General features: G+C 44.7%; 2 protein-coding genes across 5 annotated transcripts in view; both read left to right on the forward strand.

Annotated features, from left to right (window-relative positions):
• The window catches only part of SLC26A7 (solute carrier family 26 member 7), a 32,633-nt gene extending 31,237 nt beyond the window's left edge, over positions 1 to 1,396 (forward strand). For 3 of the 4 annotated variants that reach the window (XR_011855678.1, XM_072151517.1, XM_072151520.1), the window contains one exon: positions 63 to 1,396. Coding sequence is in view for 3 of the 4 variants with exons in the window: in XM_072151517.1 (XP_072007618.1) it covers positions 63 to 107 (45 nt within the window). In the remaining variant the exon portion in view is untranslated. The remainder of the gene's footprint in view (positions 1 to 62) is intronic. The other variant, XM_072151518.1, reaches the window with a different exon arrangement.
• Positions 1,397 to 4,792: 3,396 nt separating this feature from the next.
• Positions 4,793 to 14,186, forward strand: LOC140133967 (uncharacterized). Its single transcript, XM_072154643.1, has 10 exons — positions 4,793 to 5,041; positions 5,135 to 5,172; positions 5,822 to 5,980; positions 6,837 to 6,878; positions 7,526 to 7,573; positions 7,738 to 8,190; positions 13,057 to 13,107; positions 13,287 to 13,343; positions 13,557 to 13,589; positions 13,674 to 14,186. The coding sequence occupies exons 3-10, from the start codon at positions 5,823 to 5,825 to the stop codon at positions 13,720 to 13,722; spliced, it is 891 nt and encodes a 296-aa protein (XP_072010744.1). The 5' UTR covers positions 4,793 to 5,041; positions 5,135 to 5,172; position 5,822; the 3' UTR covers positions 13,723 to 14,186.
• The last annotated feature ends 1,616 nt before the right edge of the window (positions 14,187 to 15,802 follow it).

The following is a 15,802-nucleotide window of genomic DNA, read 5'->3' on the forward strand; positions in this document are numbered from 1 at the left end:
GATAGATGATTTCCAGGAATGAGGTAAATGTTATAACTTGTTTCTTTTTGACATTTTTTTAGTGCAGTGGATCCAGTCTGGAAGTTCTCGACTCATCTGATGCATAGGACTAGATGGCGAAGGACACTATTTATTTTGTGCCAATGGATAAAATGGAGGACAGTGTTTTCATTATTACTTTCCAAATTTTTATACAAAGTCATCTTCCAAGTCCATCAAGTCTAACTTATTCAACCTACAGGATGGACACCAATTATTCTACATTACAGGATCAATAATTGGATGAACCTTTGACCTCCTGAAGTCCAGCCAACACCAAGAACATCTAGTCCTACAGACCTGTCCTGACCGACATTTATTTCCGTGTAGTGAAAGATAGGCAGGTGAAGTCACAAACAAGAAGTCCCATGTCTGGCCATGTGTCTTACAGTTCTCCTACTTCCCCTTTAAGAATACGCTGGTATTGGTCATAACAATTGCCGCACTAATGTAGAAGTTTATTGACCTCACGTTATTAGTTTATGACTTCACAACACCAAACACTGCAATGTTTGCTCCCACATTCACATACATCAATATCAAGACAGTAAAAAGATCATCTCTTTCCAAACTTTTACTACAAGATTCCGATCTCTATGGAGATAAGACTATTCAGGAACTGTCTGTTAAGAGCTAAGGTACTTTATCAGGTCCCTTTATCTCTCAGCTTTATGTGGAGAACTGGACAGAAAGGTGATTCATCTTTTTTTACTTTGAAGGACATATACTACCAGGATGAAGGATTGTAAACCAAGCACACTGACATAGTAGTGTGTGCCCCCTCTGACAGGTTCTGTTCTTCTCTTAACTTCTTATTATCTTGTTTTTACAAAAAAAGCTTTTTGAAATTATGCAAATGAGCCTGTGTTAATGGAGCTTGGAGCCCCTCAGGCTCATTTGAATAATGTTTAATAACTTTATTTTAAAAAAATAAAAGCTTAAAGAAGAGCAGATCCTGCCAGAGGGGGACACACCAGTAGGTCAGTGCTTGGTTTACAATCCTTCATCCTGGTGGTAGATGTAGATGTCCTTTAATAAACTATAGTACAAAGTTTACTATTATAACCTGCACTACTCTGCAGTTTGTTTAAACGTTTAGTGAAACTTTAACCGTAAACCCTCTTGGAATGAACCTGTTAGTCTCCGTTCCCCCATGCAGTATAGCTTCCAATGTGACTCGGTCCTACATTGTATATTTTAATGCTGCAAATAGGAAGAGGAGAACTTATACTGTTACAGAAACTACAACTCCCAGCATGCTCTGGACCCTACATCTGTCTGGTCTTACTTGTGAAGTGATTTTGCACATAAGTTATACAATATCTAAGATCCTTGTTTTATATAAAATAAAGATAAATGTGAGATATAAGATTGATCGTTGTGCATTCATCTTCTTATATAAAACACATTGATCGTTGAGTCATAAAGTTTGATATCTCTTTGTTTGCTGGAAAAGGGAGAAATTGTCCAGACGGATTAAAGGGGCGCTCCTCCGCGGCCAAACCCTAATTGTTAATACTGTACATTCTAAAAAAAGTGTTGCTCCGAGATGATCCCTGGAGGTAAGTGTTCAGTATCCCTGTAGAACCTCCATAGGGCGGGTGAGGAGCCCCGTCTATGGACTTTAGACCCTGTAGTAAATAGCCTGACAGCCCCCTGTAGTATATAGCCTCCCAGCCCCAGTAGTATATAGCCTCCCAGCCCCAGTAGTATATAGCCTCCCAGCCCCAGTAGTATATAGCCTGCCAGCCCCAGTAGTATATAGTCACCATCCCCCTGTAGTATGTAGCCAGCCCGTAAAAAAAATAAACTCCATACTCACCTTTCTGCCGGCCCGGGCAGCTCCTCTTCTATCTCCATTGGGCTCATTTACTAAGGGTCCGCGGATCGCACAAACATCGGATACTTTCAGATTTGCGCAGCATTTAAAAGGGCATTGTGTTACATGCGGGATTTAATTTAAAATTGTGTTGCAAGCCAAGCACTTACATGCACCGGGAGGAAGATGGTGAACTCCGGCGGACGTGAGCGGGGAAGCGACTCATTCAGCAAGTCGGGCGCACGATGTAAGTGAATCATGGCACAGTGCATTGTTGTCGGACTTTCGGGATCTCCTCTGGACCGGGTAAGTAAATGTGCCCCATTGTGTTCAAGCTTTACATAAAGGTGGTTTCAATCAATACAAAGTCCATTCATGTGAATGCAGTGTAAATGAAAAGTGTGTGAGTGCATAATATTACTGCATCGACATGCAAATGCGGTATAAAATGACATGCGATTACATAACATACATTGTTTAAATCAACTCAATGTTAATGCAATGGAAGCGCAATGTGTGAAAGCAACCCAACATCGAATTCACATGGCTTTTACGTAAACACGCTTTAGATATCTTTTCACATGACCAGGGGAAATTTCTGTCGTGGTTAAGATGGAAAGAGGAGAGCGCTCCTCACCCCTCCCACCTTCATAGGGAGCAGGGGCCACATTTATCAAAAAGTGCAGTTTACCTCTGGAGTGAGCAGAGTGCGGCAGATTAATCATAACCGGTGCCCGGTCTTCCTATATCTGGCGCCCCCCGCACTGCTCGGGAAGAGTGCACCAACCTTTATTCGGCCTTGAACATAGAATGTGTGACACAATACTGATGAGGTGCAGTAATAAATGTGGTGCATGGTCTCTGTCTCTGGACTCTGAACCCAAAAACCCCATTTAGGTGCAGAATTATGTGGCCCGGCTGCAAGTGTCTGCTGTGCCACAAAATTCTGCACCTAAACTGTGGCAAACACATCATAAATACATGTGAAAAAAGTTTGCATGTTCTTTTCAGTGCAAAGTCAGGCAGAAAACTGGCGCAAACAAATTGGGTATTCTTGCCATTGTTTGACTGCTGTTTACCTGGGTGCTAGGCCTTGTGGGGGCTTAGCCCAGCTTGCCTGAGATGCTCTATTGATAACCAGCAACTTTTTTTGCACTTGCACTTTGTTGGTTGTTGTTTTGTTGGCAGCTGTGGGGGTCTTTTGGCAGACAGGTATTTATATCTTGTGGGTACATGAAATTATATTTATTGTGTATCGAGGTGAACAATACTGGTTTACAATTGGGCATTCATTCCTGGCATTTTGCACTTGCTTCAACACTTATGGTTAGGGGTGGTGGATGGATTGGAGCTATTGCGCTTTATCCATCCAGTGTGTTTTTTGTGTACTTATGTACTTTTAATTGATTTTAACTCTTGTGTAGTTGTAAGTTGATGTACCAATAAAGATTATATTATACAATATTTTTGGTCCGTGATAGCACACTTCTTTCTCTTTCAAATTTCCAACACTTTAATAAATGTGGCCATAGAGTTTATCTACCAGGTTGTACTGTGGCCTGGTCCAGACTATACCGTGCCCTGTGTGAGAAAGGTATATTCTAGTCTGAGGGTATACTCTGGCCTAGGCTACTTTATACCCTAGGGTATACTCTAGTCTGGGGGTATACTATGGCCTAGGGTACTTTATACCCTGGGGTATACACTAGTCTGGGGGTATACTCTGGTCTAGGGCACTTTATACCCCGGGTATACTCTAGTCTGGGGGTATACTCTGGCCTAGGCAACTTTATACCCTGGGAATACTCTAGTCTGGGGGTATACTCTGGCCTAGAGTACTTTATACCCTGGGTTATACACTAGTCTGGGGTGTATACTCTGGCCTAGGGTACTTTATACCCTGGGTATACTTTAGTCTGGGGGTATACTCTGGCCTAGGGTACTGTATACCCTGGGGTATACTCTAGTCTGGGGGTATACTCTGGCCTAGGGTACTTTATACCCTGGGGTATACACTAGTCTGGGGGTATACTCTGGCCTAGGGTACTTTATATCCTGGGGTATACTCTAGTCTGGGGGTATACTCTGGCCTAGGGTACTTTATACACTGGGGTATACACTAGTCTGGGGGTATACTCTGGCCTAGAGTACTTTATACACTGGGGTATACACTAGTCTGGGGTGTATACTCTGGCCTAGGGTACTTTATACCCTGGGTATACTTTAGTCTGGGGGTATACTCTGGCCTAGGGTACTGTATACCCTGGGGTATACTCTAGTCTGGGGGTATACTCTGGCCTAGGGTACTTTATACCCTGGGGTATACACTAGTCTGGGGGTATACTCTGGCCTAGGGTACTTTATACCCTGGGGTATACTCTAGTCTGGGGGTATACTCTGGCCTAGGGTACTTTATACCCTGGGGTATACTCTAGTCTGGGGGTATACTCTGGCCTAGGGTACTTTATACACTGGAGTATACTCTAGTCTGGGGGAATACTCTGGCCTAGGGTACTTTATACCCTGGGTATACTCTTGTTTATGCCAAACTATACCCAGGAATATTCCTTTATACCCCAGGGTATACTCTGGCCTAGGGTACTTTATACCCCAGGGTGTACACTGGCCTAGATTCATGAATATTGTGATTTGGAGGGGTAGGCTGCCGGTATATATAATATTATACCTAATGACTGTTTTATCCTTCTGCCCCTTTATGTACCATCCCTTTAAGTACAGATGGAGGAGATGTAAGTGACAGTAACTGAAAGTTAATGTTTGTTATGTTACTGAAGACTTTTCTATGCATCTGTGACTAACCTACACTTTATGTCTGTATCTTTTGAATCAGCAGTTTATTCATACGGTTTTTAATTCATTTTTTTAAGTATCAGTAGGAAAAAGATAAACCGTATAAAATTCTCTGACTCCTCCCTTTAATCATAGACTTTTGCAAAAAACCCCTCAGAATCCTCTCTTCTGTTATTATGACCAATAGCTCAGCAGTTGGAGTTATTAATTCCTTGTTGTGACTAACAAACACAAAATAAATAAAGTTTATTGAAAATAGAATGTTTCGGAATGTTGGGCTCCTGGTTCTTCCCCCCACATTATGACATCACGCGGGGATATAAGGAGCTGCGGAACTTAGAAGCCTCTGAGGGTTTGTTGTAGGAGATTGAGGTAAGTCCCCTGTGTCCTCAGCTCCTGTTGTGTCCTTCATTCTCTTCTTACCTGTAAAGTAACGGCCACTTTATTACTTCTCCTCTGTTACAGATTTGGCGCTAGAGATTTGTTGAGAGATTGTGATTTCGGTAAGTCCATATTTTCTGTAATTTCCTGGGAAATGTAATGTGGCCCCATTATAAATTGTATTATAGGGCCCCATTGTTGTCTCTGGTGGGGGCTTCCTCCCTTCTCTGTAATATGACTATTTTGCAGTAATCCTGCACATCATATGGTTTTCCAGGAAGAGTTGCCATAGTGTAGATGGGGACACCAATGTCTATAGGATTCCCATAACCTGTGAGACAGTGGGGGGCAGACATTATAGGAATAAGCTATAGATGGCGGCTTCTGGTTGGGATGTGACTGGGCCTTGTATAACAGAACGGGGACTCTTATACTGGGAACCTGTACACTGGGAACTAGTATAATAGACCTGGGGGACACTTACATGTGGGGTATTGGTACCACTGAGTTACACCGGAGGGTCTTGGGATCTATGGAGGTCCACAGAGATTGCTATAGATTGAGATCTAGTACAGGTATGGGAGGGATAGTGAGAGAAGTATTGGAGAGGGAATCTTAAAGTCTTCAGATCCGAAGATGAGATCCAAAAATGGTTACAAAGGTTTAGAAACAGAGACTTTTCCTTGTCTCTTGTCTGCTAATGTCTGATGTCTATCATATGTAGAAATCATAGAGAATGTCCTGGACACTCACTGTCTTATTTACTTATAGGATGGAGGAGGAAGAAGAGATGGAGAAGAGGAAGGAGATGGATTTTAACATCTGGGTGGAAGATTTGATGGAGGAGGTGATGGAGAAAATAAGGGAAAAAAACAAGAAGAAGACGGAGGAGGTGATGGAGGAGGAGGAGGACGACAATATAGAGATGAGGTAAGTTTTCAGTGCACAGGTTACAGTATATGATGGGACAAGTCATTGGGGGGGATTTATCATAAACTCAAGTGGGGAAAATAATCCTGAGTAATTGAGAGGGGGAAATATTTTTGGGGTCTGCTAACAATTGTGATTATTTCAGGGCTTGTACACAAGAAAACTGGCCCACACTTTCTGATAACCTCCCCTTTATTTTACTGATTTACCTACAATATAAAAAAATAAAGAAATGAAGCAGTTTCCCGGAGCAACCAATCATATGACATGTTACATTTTCTAGTTGGCTTTAGACTAATGGTGGACTCCAACTTCATATGTAAATAAACTCTCCGCACCCTGGTGTATTCTCTATAGTCCATCTACTCCAGTGTGAACTTTGGGGATGTGGGCTGAGAGGTGCGTCATGTGACGTTTCGGGGCGTCTGATGTTTGAAGAAGGGGCCTCGCCCCAAAACGTCACATGACGCGCTTCTCAGCCCGCATCCCCAAAGTTCACACTGGAGTAGATGGACTATAGAGAATACTGCACACGCCACACAACACCAGGGTGCGGAGAGTTTATTTGCATATGAAGTTGGATTCAGGGTGTGGAGACCCGAGGAAATGCTCAGGGGATTGCCAATCATATATCCTAATATATCCTATTGATGCTACTAATGGTGGACTCCATCTTTCCTGTAGCTTTGATCAATCTGCTCATTGTGAAGAGAAATGGGGAGGCCGAGGACATGGAGGACCAGTGATCTTATACATAAGGGATCTGATTGGTCATGTATAATGCTATCACATTGTATCATGTCTATAAATATCCTGACCTGTATATATCATGTGTCCCATCATTTTCTACTAACAGGCAGTGGTGGCGGAGTGTCCGGGCATCAGGCATCCCAATATGGTAATTATACGATACTATTATTCTATATACTGCTATGACCTTATAACCAGGGGGTAATGCAGAGGGGTAAGTAAATGGGGGGCATCAGAGATACATAGAAGGGTATAAGGGGTATATAGAAGACATGTGGGGTATATGAGGACCTGAGGGGTAGATGGGTGGCATAAGCAGTATTTGGTGGGCATAAGGGATGTATGGGGGAGGTGTATATGGAGAAAATGAGGGGTATATAGAGGACATGAGGGGTATATAGATGACATGAGGGGTATATGGAGGACCTGAGGGGTATATAGATGACATGAGGGGTATATGGGAAACCTGAGGGGTATATGGAGGACCTGAGGGGTATATGGGGGGGGGCATAAGGGGTATATAGGAGACCTGAGGGGTATATTGGGGGGCATAAGGGGTATATAGGAGACCTGAGGGGTATATGGAGGGCCTGAGGAGTATATTGGTGGCATAAGGGGTATATGAAGGACATTAGGGGTATATGGGGGGCATAAGGGGTATATGGGAGACCTGAGGGGTATATGGAGAACCTGAGGGGTATATTGGTGGCATAAGGGGTATATGAAGGACATTAGGGGTATATGGGGGGAATGTGTGGGGCAGTTCCAGTAACCAGCGCTGTGCTTCTCTTTTAGTATAACAACAATAAGACAACTAAGACTTTTTCACCTATTTGATGACATGTGAGTATAGAAACTGTATTGAACATTTCCTTTATCCCATTAAGTTATAGAATAATCTAGAACAAGTGTCCTACAATCCCTTCCCACCAGTCTCCATATTATCTGCTCCCAGGATATAACACTGATTTATCATAGAGATTTCATTTCTATTCTGTGTCATACAGCGAGGAGGGAGAGGAACCTGAAGAAGAGGAGGACGAGGAATGGGAAGAGCTGAAAGTGTTGGAGGATGAGGAGGAGGAGGAGGTGGACCATCAGAAAGCAGAGGAAGATGCTGAGGGGAAAGTGCTGGAAGTGGAGGAGGATGAGGTGGAGGAGGAGGTGGACCATCAGAAAGGAGAGGATGATGTGGAGAGGAAAGATCTGGAAGTGGAGGAGAAGGAGGATGAGGTGGCGGAGGAGGTGGAGAGGAAAGATCTGGAAGTGGAGGAGAAGGAAGATGTGGTGGCGGAGGAGGTGGAGAGGAAAGATCTGGAAGTGGAGGAGGATGAAGAGGAGGAGGTAGACCATCAGAAAGTGGAGGAGGATGAGGTGGAACATCTGGAAGAGCAGGAGGAGGAGATTGAGGATGTGGAGGAAATATTAGTGGATGAGAACATCACGGAGGCTCCGAGAAGGTAAATGTAGTGTCAAAAACCAATCAGCTGATTATACCCAGACACAGGGCCGGATTATAGGCGGGGCTCGCGGGGCTAGAGCCCCGGGGCCCCCACCATCTTGCCCCCCCTAGGGGCCCCCACCAGACCGCACCCCCGCTCCTCCCGCGCACACTCTCTTGAGCCGCCCGCCGCCCCTAGACATAGGTGACCGCCTCCCCGCCCATCTTTCTGCATAGGTGACCGCCTCCCAGCTCGCCCATCCCCCTGCATGGCCTCCCCGCCCGTCCATAATGCTTCATGGCGGAGCCGCCCGCTGCCCGCCCATCGCCGCCCACCCCGCACGGCGCAGGTGACTCCGCCTCCGCAAGCGCGCTCTCCCCGCCACAGGTAACTGTTTCCCAGCTCGCCCATACCCCTGGCCTCCCCGGCATTACAAACCACAGCATGGCGGAGCCGCCCGCCCCGCACGGCACAGGTGACTCCGCCCCCCCCCACCGGCTCACCCCGCGCAAGCAACTCCGCTCGAACCGACCCGGCCCCGCCCCCCGCTCCCGCGCGGCCCCGCCCCCCGCTCCCGCGCGGCCCCGCTCCGATTGAACAAGCACCCGCCACCCCTACTCCCCGGCCGAGGAAGCAACCCCTCCCCGACCGAACAAGCAACCGACCGACACCCCCGCCCGAAGAAGCACCCGCCCGAACGCCAGCCTGACGCCACGGCCGGTCACCGGGGGTAAGTATATACATGTATTTGTCTGTGTGTATATATATATATATATATATGTATATGAGTGTATATGTGTATATACAGTATATATAGGCATCTACTGTGTATGTGTGTGTATATGTATATACTGTGTATATAGGCATCTACTGTGTATATGTGTATATATGTATATACTGTGTATATAGGCATCTACTGTGTATATGTGTATATATGTATATACTGTGTATATAGGCATCTACTGTGTATATGTGTATATATGTATATACTGTGTATATAGGCATCTACTGTGTATATGTGTATATATGTATATACTGTGTATATAGGCTTCTACTGTGTATATGTGTATATACTGTGTAAATAGGCATCTACTGTGTATATGTGTATATATGTATATACTGTGTATACAGGCATCTACTGTGTATATGTGTATATATCTATATACTGTGTATATAGGCATCCACTGTGTATATGTGTATATATGTATATACTGTGTATATAGGCATCTACTGTGTATATGTGTATATATCTATATACTGTGTATACAGGCATCTACTGTGTATATGTGTATATATGTATATACTGTGTATACAGGCATCTACTGTGTATATGTGTATATATCTATATACTGTGTATATAGGCATCCACTATGTATATGTGTATATATGTATATACTGTGTATATAGGCATCTACTGTGTATATGTGTATATATCTATATACTGTGTATACAGGCATCTACTGTGTATATGTGTATATATGTATATACTGTGTATATAGGCATCTACTGTGTATATGTGTATATATGTATATACAGTATATACAGTATATATAGGCATCCACTGTGTATATGTGTATATATGTATATACTGTGTATATAGGCATCTACTGTGTATATGTGTATATATGTATATACTGTGTATATAGGCATCTACTGTGTATATGTGTATATATGTATATACTGTGTATATAGACATCTACTGTGTATATGTGTATATACTGTGTATATAGGCATCTACTGTGTATATGTGTATATATGTATATACTGTGTATATAGGCATCTACTGTGTATATGTGTATATATGTATATACTGTGTATATAGGCATCTACTGTGTATATGTGTATATATGTATATACTGTGTATATAGGCATCTACTGTGTATATGTGTATATATGTATATACTGTGTATATAGGCATCTACTGTGTATATGTGTATATACTGTGTATATAGGCATCTACTGTGTTTATGTGTATATACTGTGTATATAGGCATCTACTGTGTATATGTGTATATACTGTGTATATAGGCATCTACTGTGTATATGTGTATATATGTATATACTGTGTATATAGGCATCTACTGTGTATATGTGTATATATGTATATACTGTGTATATAGGCATCTACTGTGTATATGTGTATATACTGTGTATATAGGCATCTACTGTGTATATGTGTATATATGTATATACTGTGTATACAGGCATCTACTGTGTATATGTGTATATATCTATATACTGTGTATATGTGTATATATGTATATACTGTGTATATAGGCATCTACTGTGTATATGTGTATATATGTATATACTGTGTATATAGGCATCCACTGTGTATATGTGTATATATGTATCTTGTGTATATATGTATCTACTGTGTATATGAGTATATATGTAAATACTGTGTGTATATGCATCTACTGTATTTATACACGCATATATTTACATAAGCATATATATGTGCACATTTATATATATGAATGATGTGGTTTTTGTATATACTGTGTATATGGTATGTATTTATAAGCTCTATATACTGAATGTGTGTAAGTGTATACTTGTGTGTATATATATGGGTGCAAGTATACGAGTGTAGAACTTTATTTGTGTGTATATAAGTACATAAAGGTGTGTATATATCAGTGTGTAATTGTATAAACATGTCAGTATAAGAACATGTATGGGGGGCGTATATCTGGCCGCAAATTTGCTACCGGATATACTTCCCTCATAGGCATCTATAGCGCATGGGCCTGGTACGGTGAGCACAACGAGTACTCACTGTTTCGTGCTGTGGCCGCAAAAGAGAGAGAGCGTGCTCTATCTATGGCCGTAAGAACGACCATGCAGCTCTATTCTCTATGGAGAGGGGAGGGGTGAGCCGCGATCACCTCTCCTCCTCTCCACAACGCCCAACATGTGCCTGCCAGGCGATAGTCTGGCCACCACACGTTTATGTGAATGCAGCCGACATATGTTTATATTTTTTTAAGGGGAAGGGGGGCCCCATGCAGAAATCTGCTATGGGGCCCAATCTCTCCTATTTACACCACTGCTTGGGACTGCATGGCTGTGTGGGCTTAGGTGTATGTTATGTGGGACTGTATATCTGGTACGGGTGAAGGATGTAAAGATGTTTGACTGGGGGTGAGGCGGCTGTATGTAGCTGTGTTACTGGGGGTGAGGCGGCTGTATGTAGCTGTGTTACTGGGTGTGAGGCGGCTGTATGTAGCTGTGTTACTGGGTGTGAGGCGGCTGTATGTAGCTGTGTTACTGGGGATGAGGCGGCTGTATGTAGCTGTGTTACTGGGGGCGAGGTGGCTGTATGTAGCTGTGTTACTGGGGATGAGGCGGCTGTATGTAGCTGTGTTACTGGGGGCGAGGCGGCTGTATGTAGCTGTGTTACTGGGGATGAGGCGGCTGTATGTAGCTGTGTTACTGGGGGCGAGGCGGCTGTATGTAGCTGTGTTACTGGGGATGAGGCGGCTGTATGTAGCTGTGTTACTGGGGATGAGGCGGCTTTATGTAGCTGTGTTACTGGGGATGAGGCGGCTGTATGTAGCTGTGTTACTGGGGATGAGGCGGCTTTATGTAGCTGTATTACTGGGGGCGAGGAGGCTGTATGTAGCTGTGTTACTGGGGATGAGGCAGCTGTATGTAGCTGTGTTACTGGGGGTGAGGCGGCTGTATGTAGCTGTGTTACTGGGGGCGAGGAGGCTGTATGTAGCTGTGTTACTGGGGGCGAGGGGGCTGTAAGTAGCTGTGTTACTGGGGTGAGGCGGCTGTATGTAGCTGTGTTACTGGGGTTAGACGGCTGTATGTAGCTGTGTTACTGGGGATGAGGTGGCTATATGTAGCTGTGTTACTGGGGATGAGGCGGCTGTATGTAGCTGTGTTACTGGGGATGAGGCGGCTGTATGTATCTGTGTTACTGGGGGTGAGGCGGCTGTATGTAGCTGTGTTACTGGGGGCGAGGAGGCTGTATGTAGCTGTGTTACTGGGGGCGAGGGGGCTGTATGTAGCTGTGTTACTGGGGTGAGACGGCTGTATGTAGCTGTGTTACTGGGGGCGAGGAGGCTGTATGTAGCTGTGTTACTGGGGTGAGGCGGCTGTATGTAGCTGTGTTACTGGGGGCGAGGCGGCTGTATGTAGCTGTGTTACTGGGTTGAGGCGGCTGTATGTAGCTGTGTTACTGGGGATGAGGCGGCTGTATGTAGCTGTGTTACTGGGGATGAAGCGGCTGTATGTATCTGTGTTACTGGGGGTGAGGCGGCTGTATGTAGCTGTGTTACTGGGGGCGAGGAGGCTGTATGTAGCTGTGTTACTGGGGTGAGGCGGCTGTATGTAGCTGTGTTACTGGGGGCGAGGCGGCTGTATGTAGCTGTGTTACTGGGGTGAGGCGGCTGTATGTAGCTGTGTTACTGGGGATGAGGCGGCTGTATGTAGCTGTGTTACTGGGGATGAGGCGGCTGCGAGGCGGCTGTATGTAGCTGTGTTACTGGGGGCGAGGTGGCTGTATGTAGCTGTGTTACTGGGGGCGAGGCGGCTTTATGTAGCTGTGTTACTGGGGGTGAGGCGGCTGTATGTAGCTGTGTTACTGGGTGCGAGGCGGCTGTATGTAGCTGTGTTACTGGGGGCGAGGTGGCTGTATGTAGCTGTGTTACTGGGGGCGAGGCGGCTGTATGTAGTGGTGTTACTCTTTGGATAGTGGAAAGGAAGCAGGAGGACGTATGTGTACGCTACACTCAGTGGGGGCCTCCACCAGATTTTGCGCCCAGGGGCCCCCACCAACCTTAATCCGGCCCTGCCCAGACATTATGAATATATACAGTCATCATCATAGATTTTTAGTTTTTATATTGATCTCAGTGTTTTGTATTGTAGACCTTCAGGACTGGATGTCATTGAGGCCTGGGCGAGCGAGGAGTCTCTACAGTAAGTATGAGGAATAAATAGGACTGAATTTCCATTACTGAAGTCCACAATGGGGGTCACACACTCTTCCGCACTGACCTCTGCCCCTACCCGTAACCATCATAATGTATAGAACCTTATAGACTGATCCTAGGAAGCCTCCTCCACATGAAGATCATTTATCTAAATTTTTCTTGTAGGCCAAGACGCAGATGGTGGAGACCCAAGTGTCTAAGCCGGGGCAGCAATCACAGGAGGTGAGCGACAATTTACCTTCTGCCTATCCGTAGCGGTCACTAGGGGGCGCTCATTCAAAGGAGTTATCCACATCCTTATGCCAAAATTTTGAAAATATATATATGCAGCTTCCTCTTGTATTTCAAGGCTCTTCTTGAGATGTTCTTGGCTCGGGGATCCCCCTTTAATTTTGGATTAGTGACATTAATATTATAATTTTTATCTTTCTGCAGCAGAAACTCTGGAGGTGACAGAAGACCCTCAAGGTAAGTACATGGCTTTTTAAAATCCTCTTTCCTTCTACCCTATAAGATTTAGTATAGGACTCAGCAGTCTCTTGTGTCCTGCAGGTTCCTAAGATTCCTCTTCTGCTGCTGTGCCCCAAACGTAACGGAGTAGATGAAGCAGCAGGCCTGGCAGAAGATCCAAGCATCCGGGTCTCCAAATATGTTGCCTAGACAGTTACCAGGGGAATCTAGTAGTGAACTTCAAGGCATTAAAAAGGAACAAAATCCTCTGGAAATCTTCTCTTCTGTCTTAAGAAGAGTCGGTGTTGCACTTTTTACAAGAAAAGTAGTCCCACTGCCAAAGTGCCTGCTCTTCCAACTGGACCGAAATCTTAAGCAAGTGGATCTCTCTCATTTACCACCTCCACCTCGGAGTCCCCAGCCACTACAAACACGAGTTCCTAAATTCAACCTGACAACCCCATGTCCCATTGCTTAATCCTTACAACCCGGAAGGAAAGAGGATTAAAACAAGAAAAAACAAACAGCAGGGGCATTCATGGAGACTGTATAATGTATAATAATGTATAATGCTTTGCTGGACAGGTTACTAATAAATGAGTTCAGGTTGGCTAATGGAGTGTGTCCATCTCTATTGTGTTACTCCGAGATGTTTTAGCTATTTATACTGGAAATGCCCCGTTTCTGCTATTCATTGCTGCCATCTAATGTCACCAATTGGTATTACGCCTACAAGATCCTTTGCCTGTGCACTAGAGGGATAATGTATGTGATGTTTATATTATACATGTTCAAGTGGGATCCCCGGCTGCCGCAACTTCACCATCTGCCCAGGGATGTAATACCACACACACCGGGAGTGTCCCAGGGGGAATCCCTTCACTATACTGCAGTCTCCCCTTCTTCTTGCATCTCCCTTCTGGCCCTGGTGGGGGCGAGGGCGAGGCCTGTTCTATTGGTCCAAGACACCAGTGATAACTCTAGCGCTAGGCCACTCAGATCCCAGGGGATCCAGCTGCCCCCACCGCGGTCCCAAGGAGGGTGGACATTGCACATACAGCTGATTAGGGTAGCTCCATCTCTGCAGGGTTATGCAGGGCATGCTGCTGAATAGCTTTCAGGTACCTCCCAGATTATTCAGGCCTCAATTCTGGTATGTTTAAAGAGACAATAAAATGTGATGATATAAGTAGATGACTAATAATTTAAAGGCAAGAACCACATATGTCTTGACTGTTTACACTTGTTAAATGGTATCTACCACCAGGATGAAGGATTGTATGTAAATGAGCCTGAGGGGCTCCAGGCTCCATAGGTGTTAATGGAGCCTGGAGCCCCTCAGGCTAAAATGCATACAGTTTATCATCCTGGTGGTGGATACCAGTCAAGACACCAAGCACAGGACTTGTACCTATAATAATGTGTATAAGAAGTGTCAAAAAAGAAAAGAAAAAAATTAGCATAAGAAGAGTTGTTCTATATTTAAGTATAGAGTACATTCTTCTAATGGTATTATTATTTCCAGTTTGCATTGCAGGTCTCACAGGTAGAGGAGGTTGAAAATTTTGAGTTGTTTTCTCAGCTGCCTCGCAATGATCTCATTAGCCAGCTAAAAAGCTTTTCTTTTGGGCTGGATTTCTCTGCCAGTGATTGTATTAACCGACACAAGTTTATTTATACTGCCGGATCTGGATTTGCTTGACCTGTAGTAGGTTTCCTGACATTCCTTGCTTCCCAATTATTGTATCACCATCTGGTTCTGACCTTTCTATGGTTTGCATTTTGGATTTTAAGTGCCCTCTCTATGGGGGATATTTATCATATGCCGCGCTTGTGCGCCCCGCCGCTACATTTTCGCAGCGCAATTTATCAGGAGGGTGTACTCTGGCCTAGGCTACTTTATACCCCGGGGTGTACACTGGCCTAGGCTACTTTATACCCCAGGGTGTACTCTGGCCTAGGCTACTTTATACCCCGGGGTGTACACTGGCCTAGGCTACTTTATACCCCGGGGTGTACTCTGGCCTAGGCTACTTTATACCCCAGGGTGTACTCTGGCCTAGGCTACTTTATAACCCAGGGTGTACTCTGGCCTAGGCTACTTTATACCCCAGGGTGTACTCTGGCCTAGGCTACTTTATACCCCGGGGTATACTCTGGCCTAGGCTACTTTATACCCCAGGGTGTACTCTGGCCTAGGCTACTTTATACCCTGGGGTGTACACTGGCCT

This window comes from Engystomops pustulosus, chromosome 5 (genome assembly GCF_040894005.1).
Source record: "Engystomops pustulosus chromosome 5, aEngPut4.maternal, whole genome shotgun sequence".
NCBI classification, from domain to species: Eukaryota; Metazoa; Chordata; class Amphibia; order Anura; family Leptodactylidae; genus Engystomops; species Engystomops pustulosus.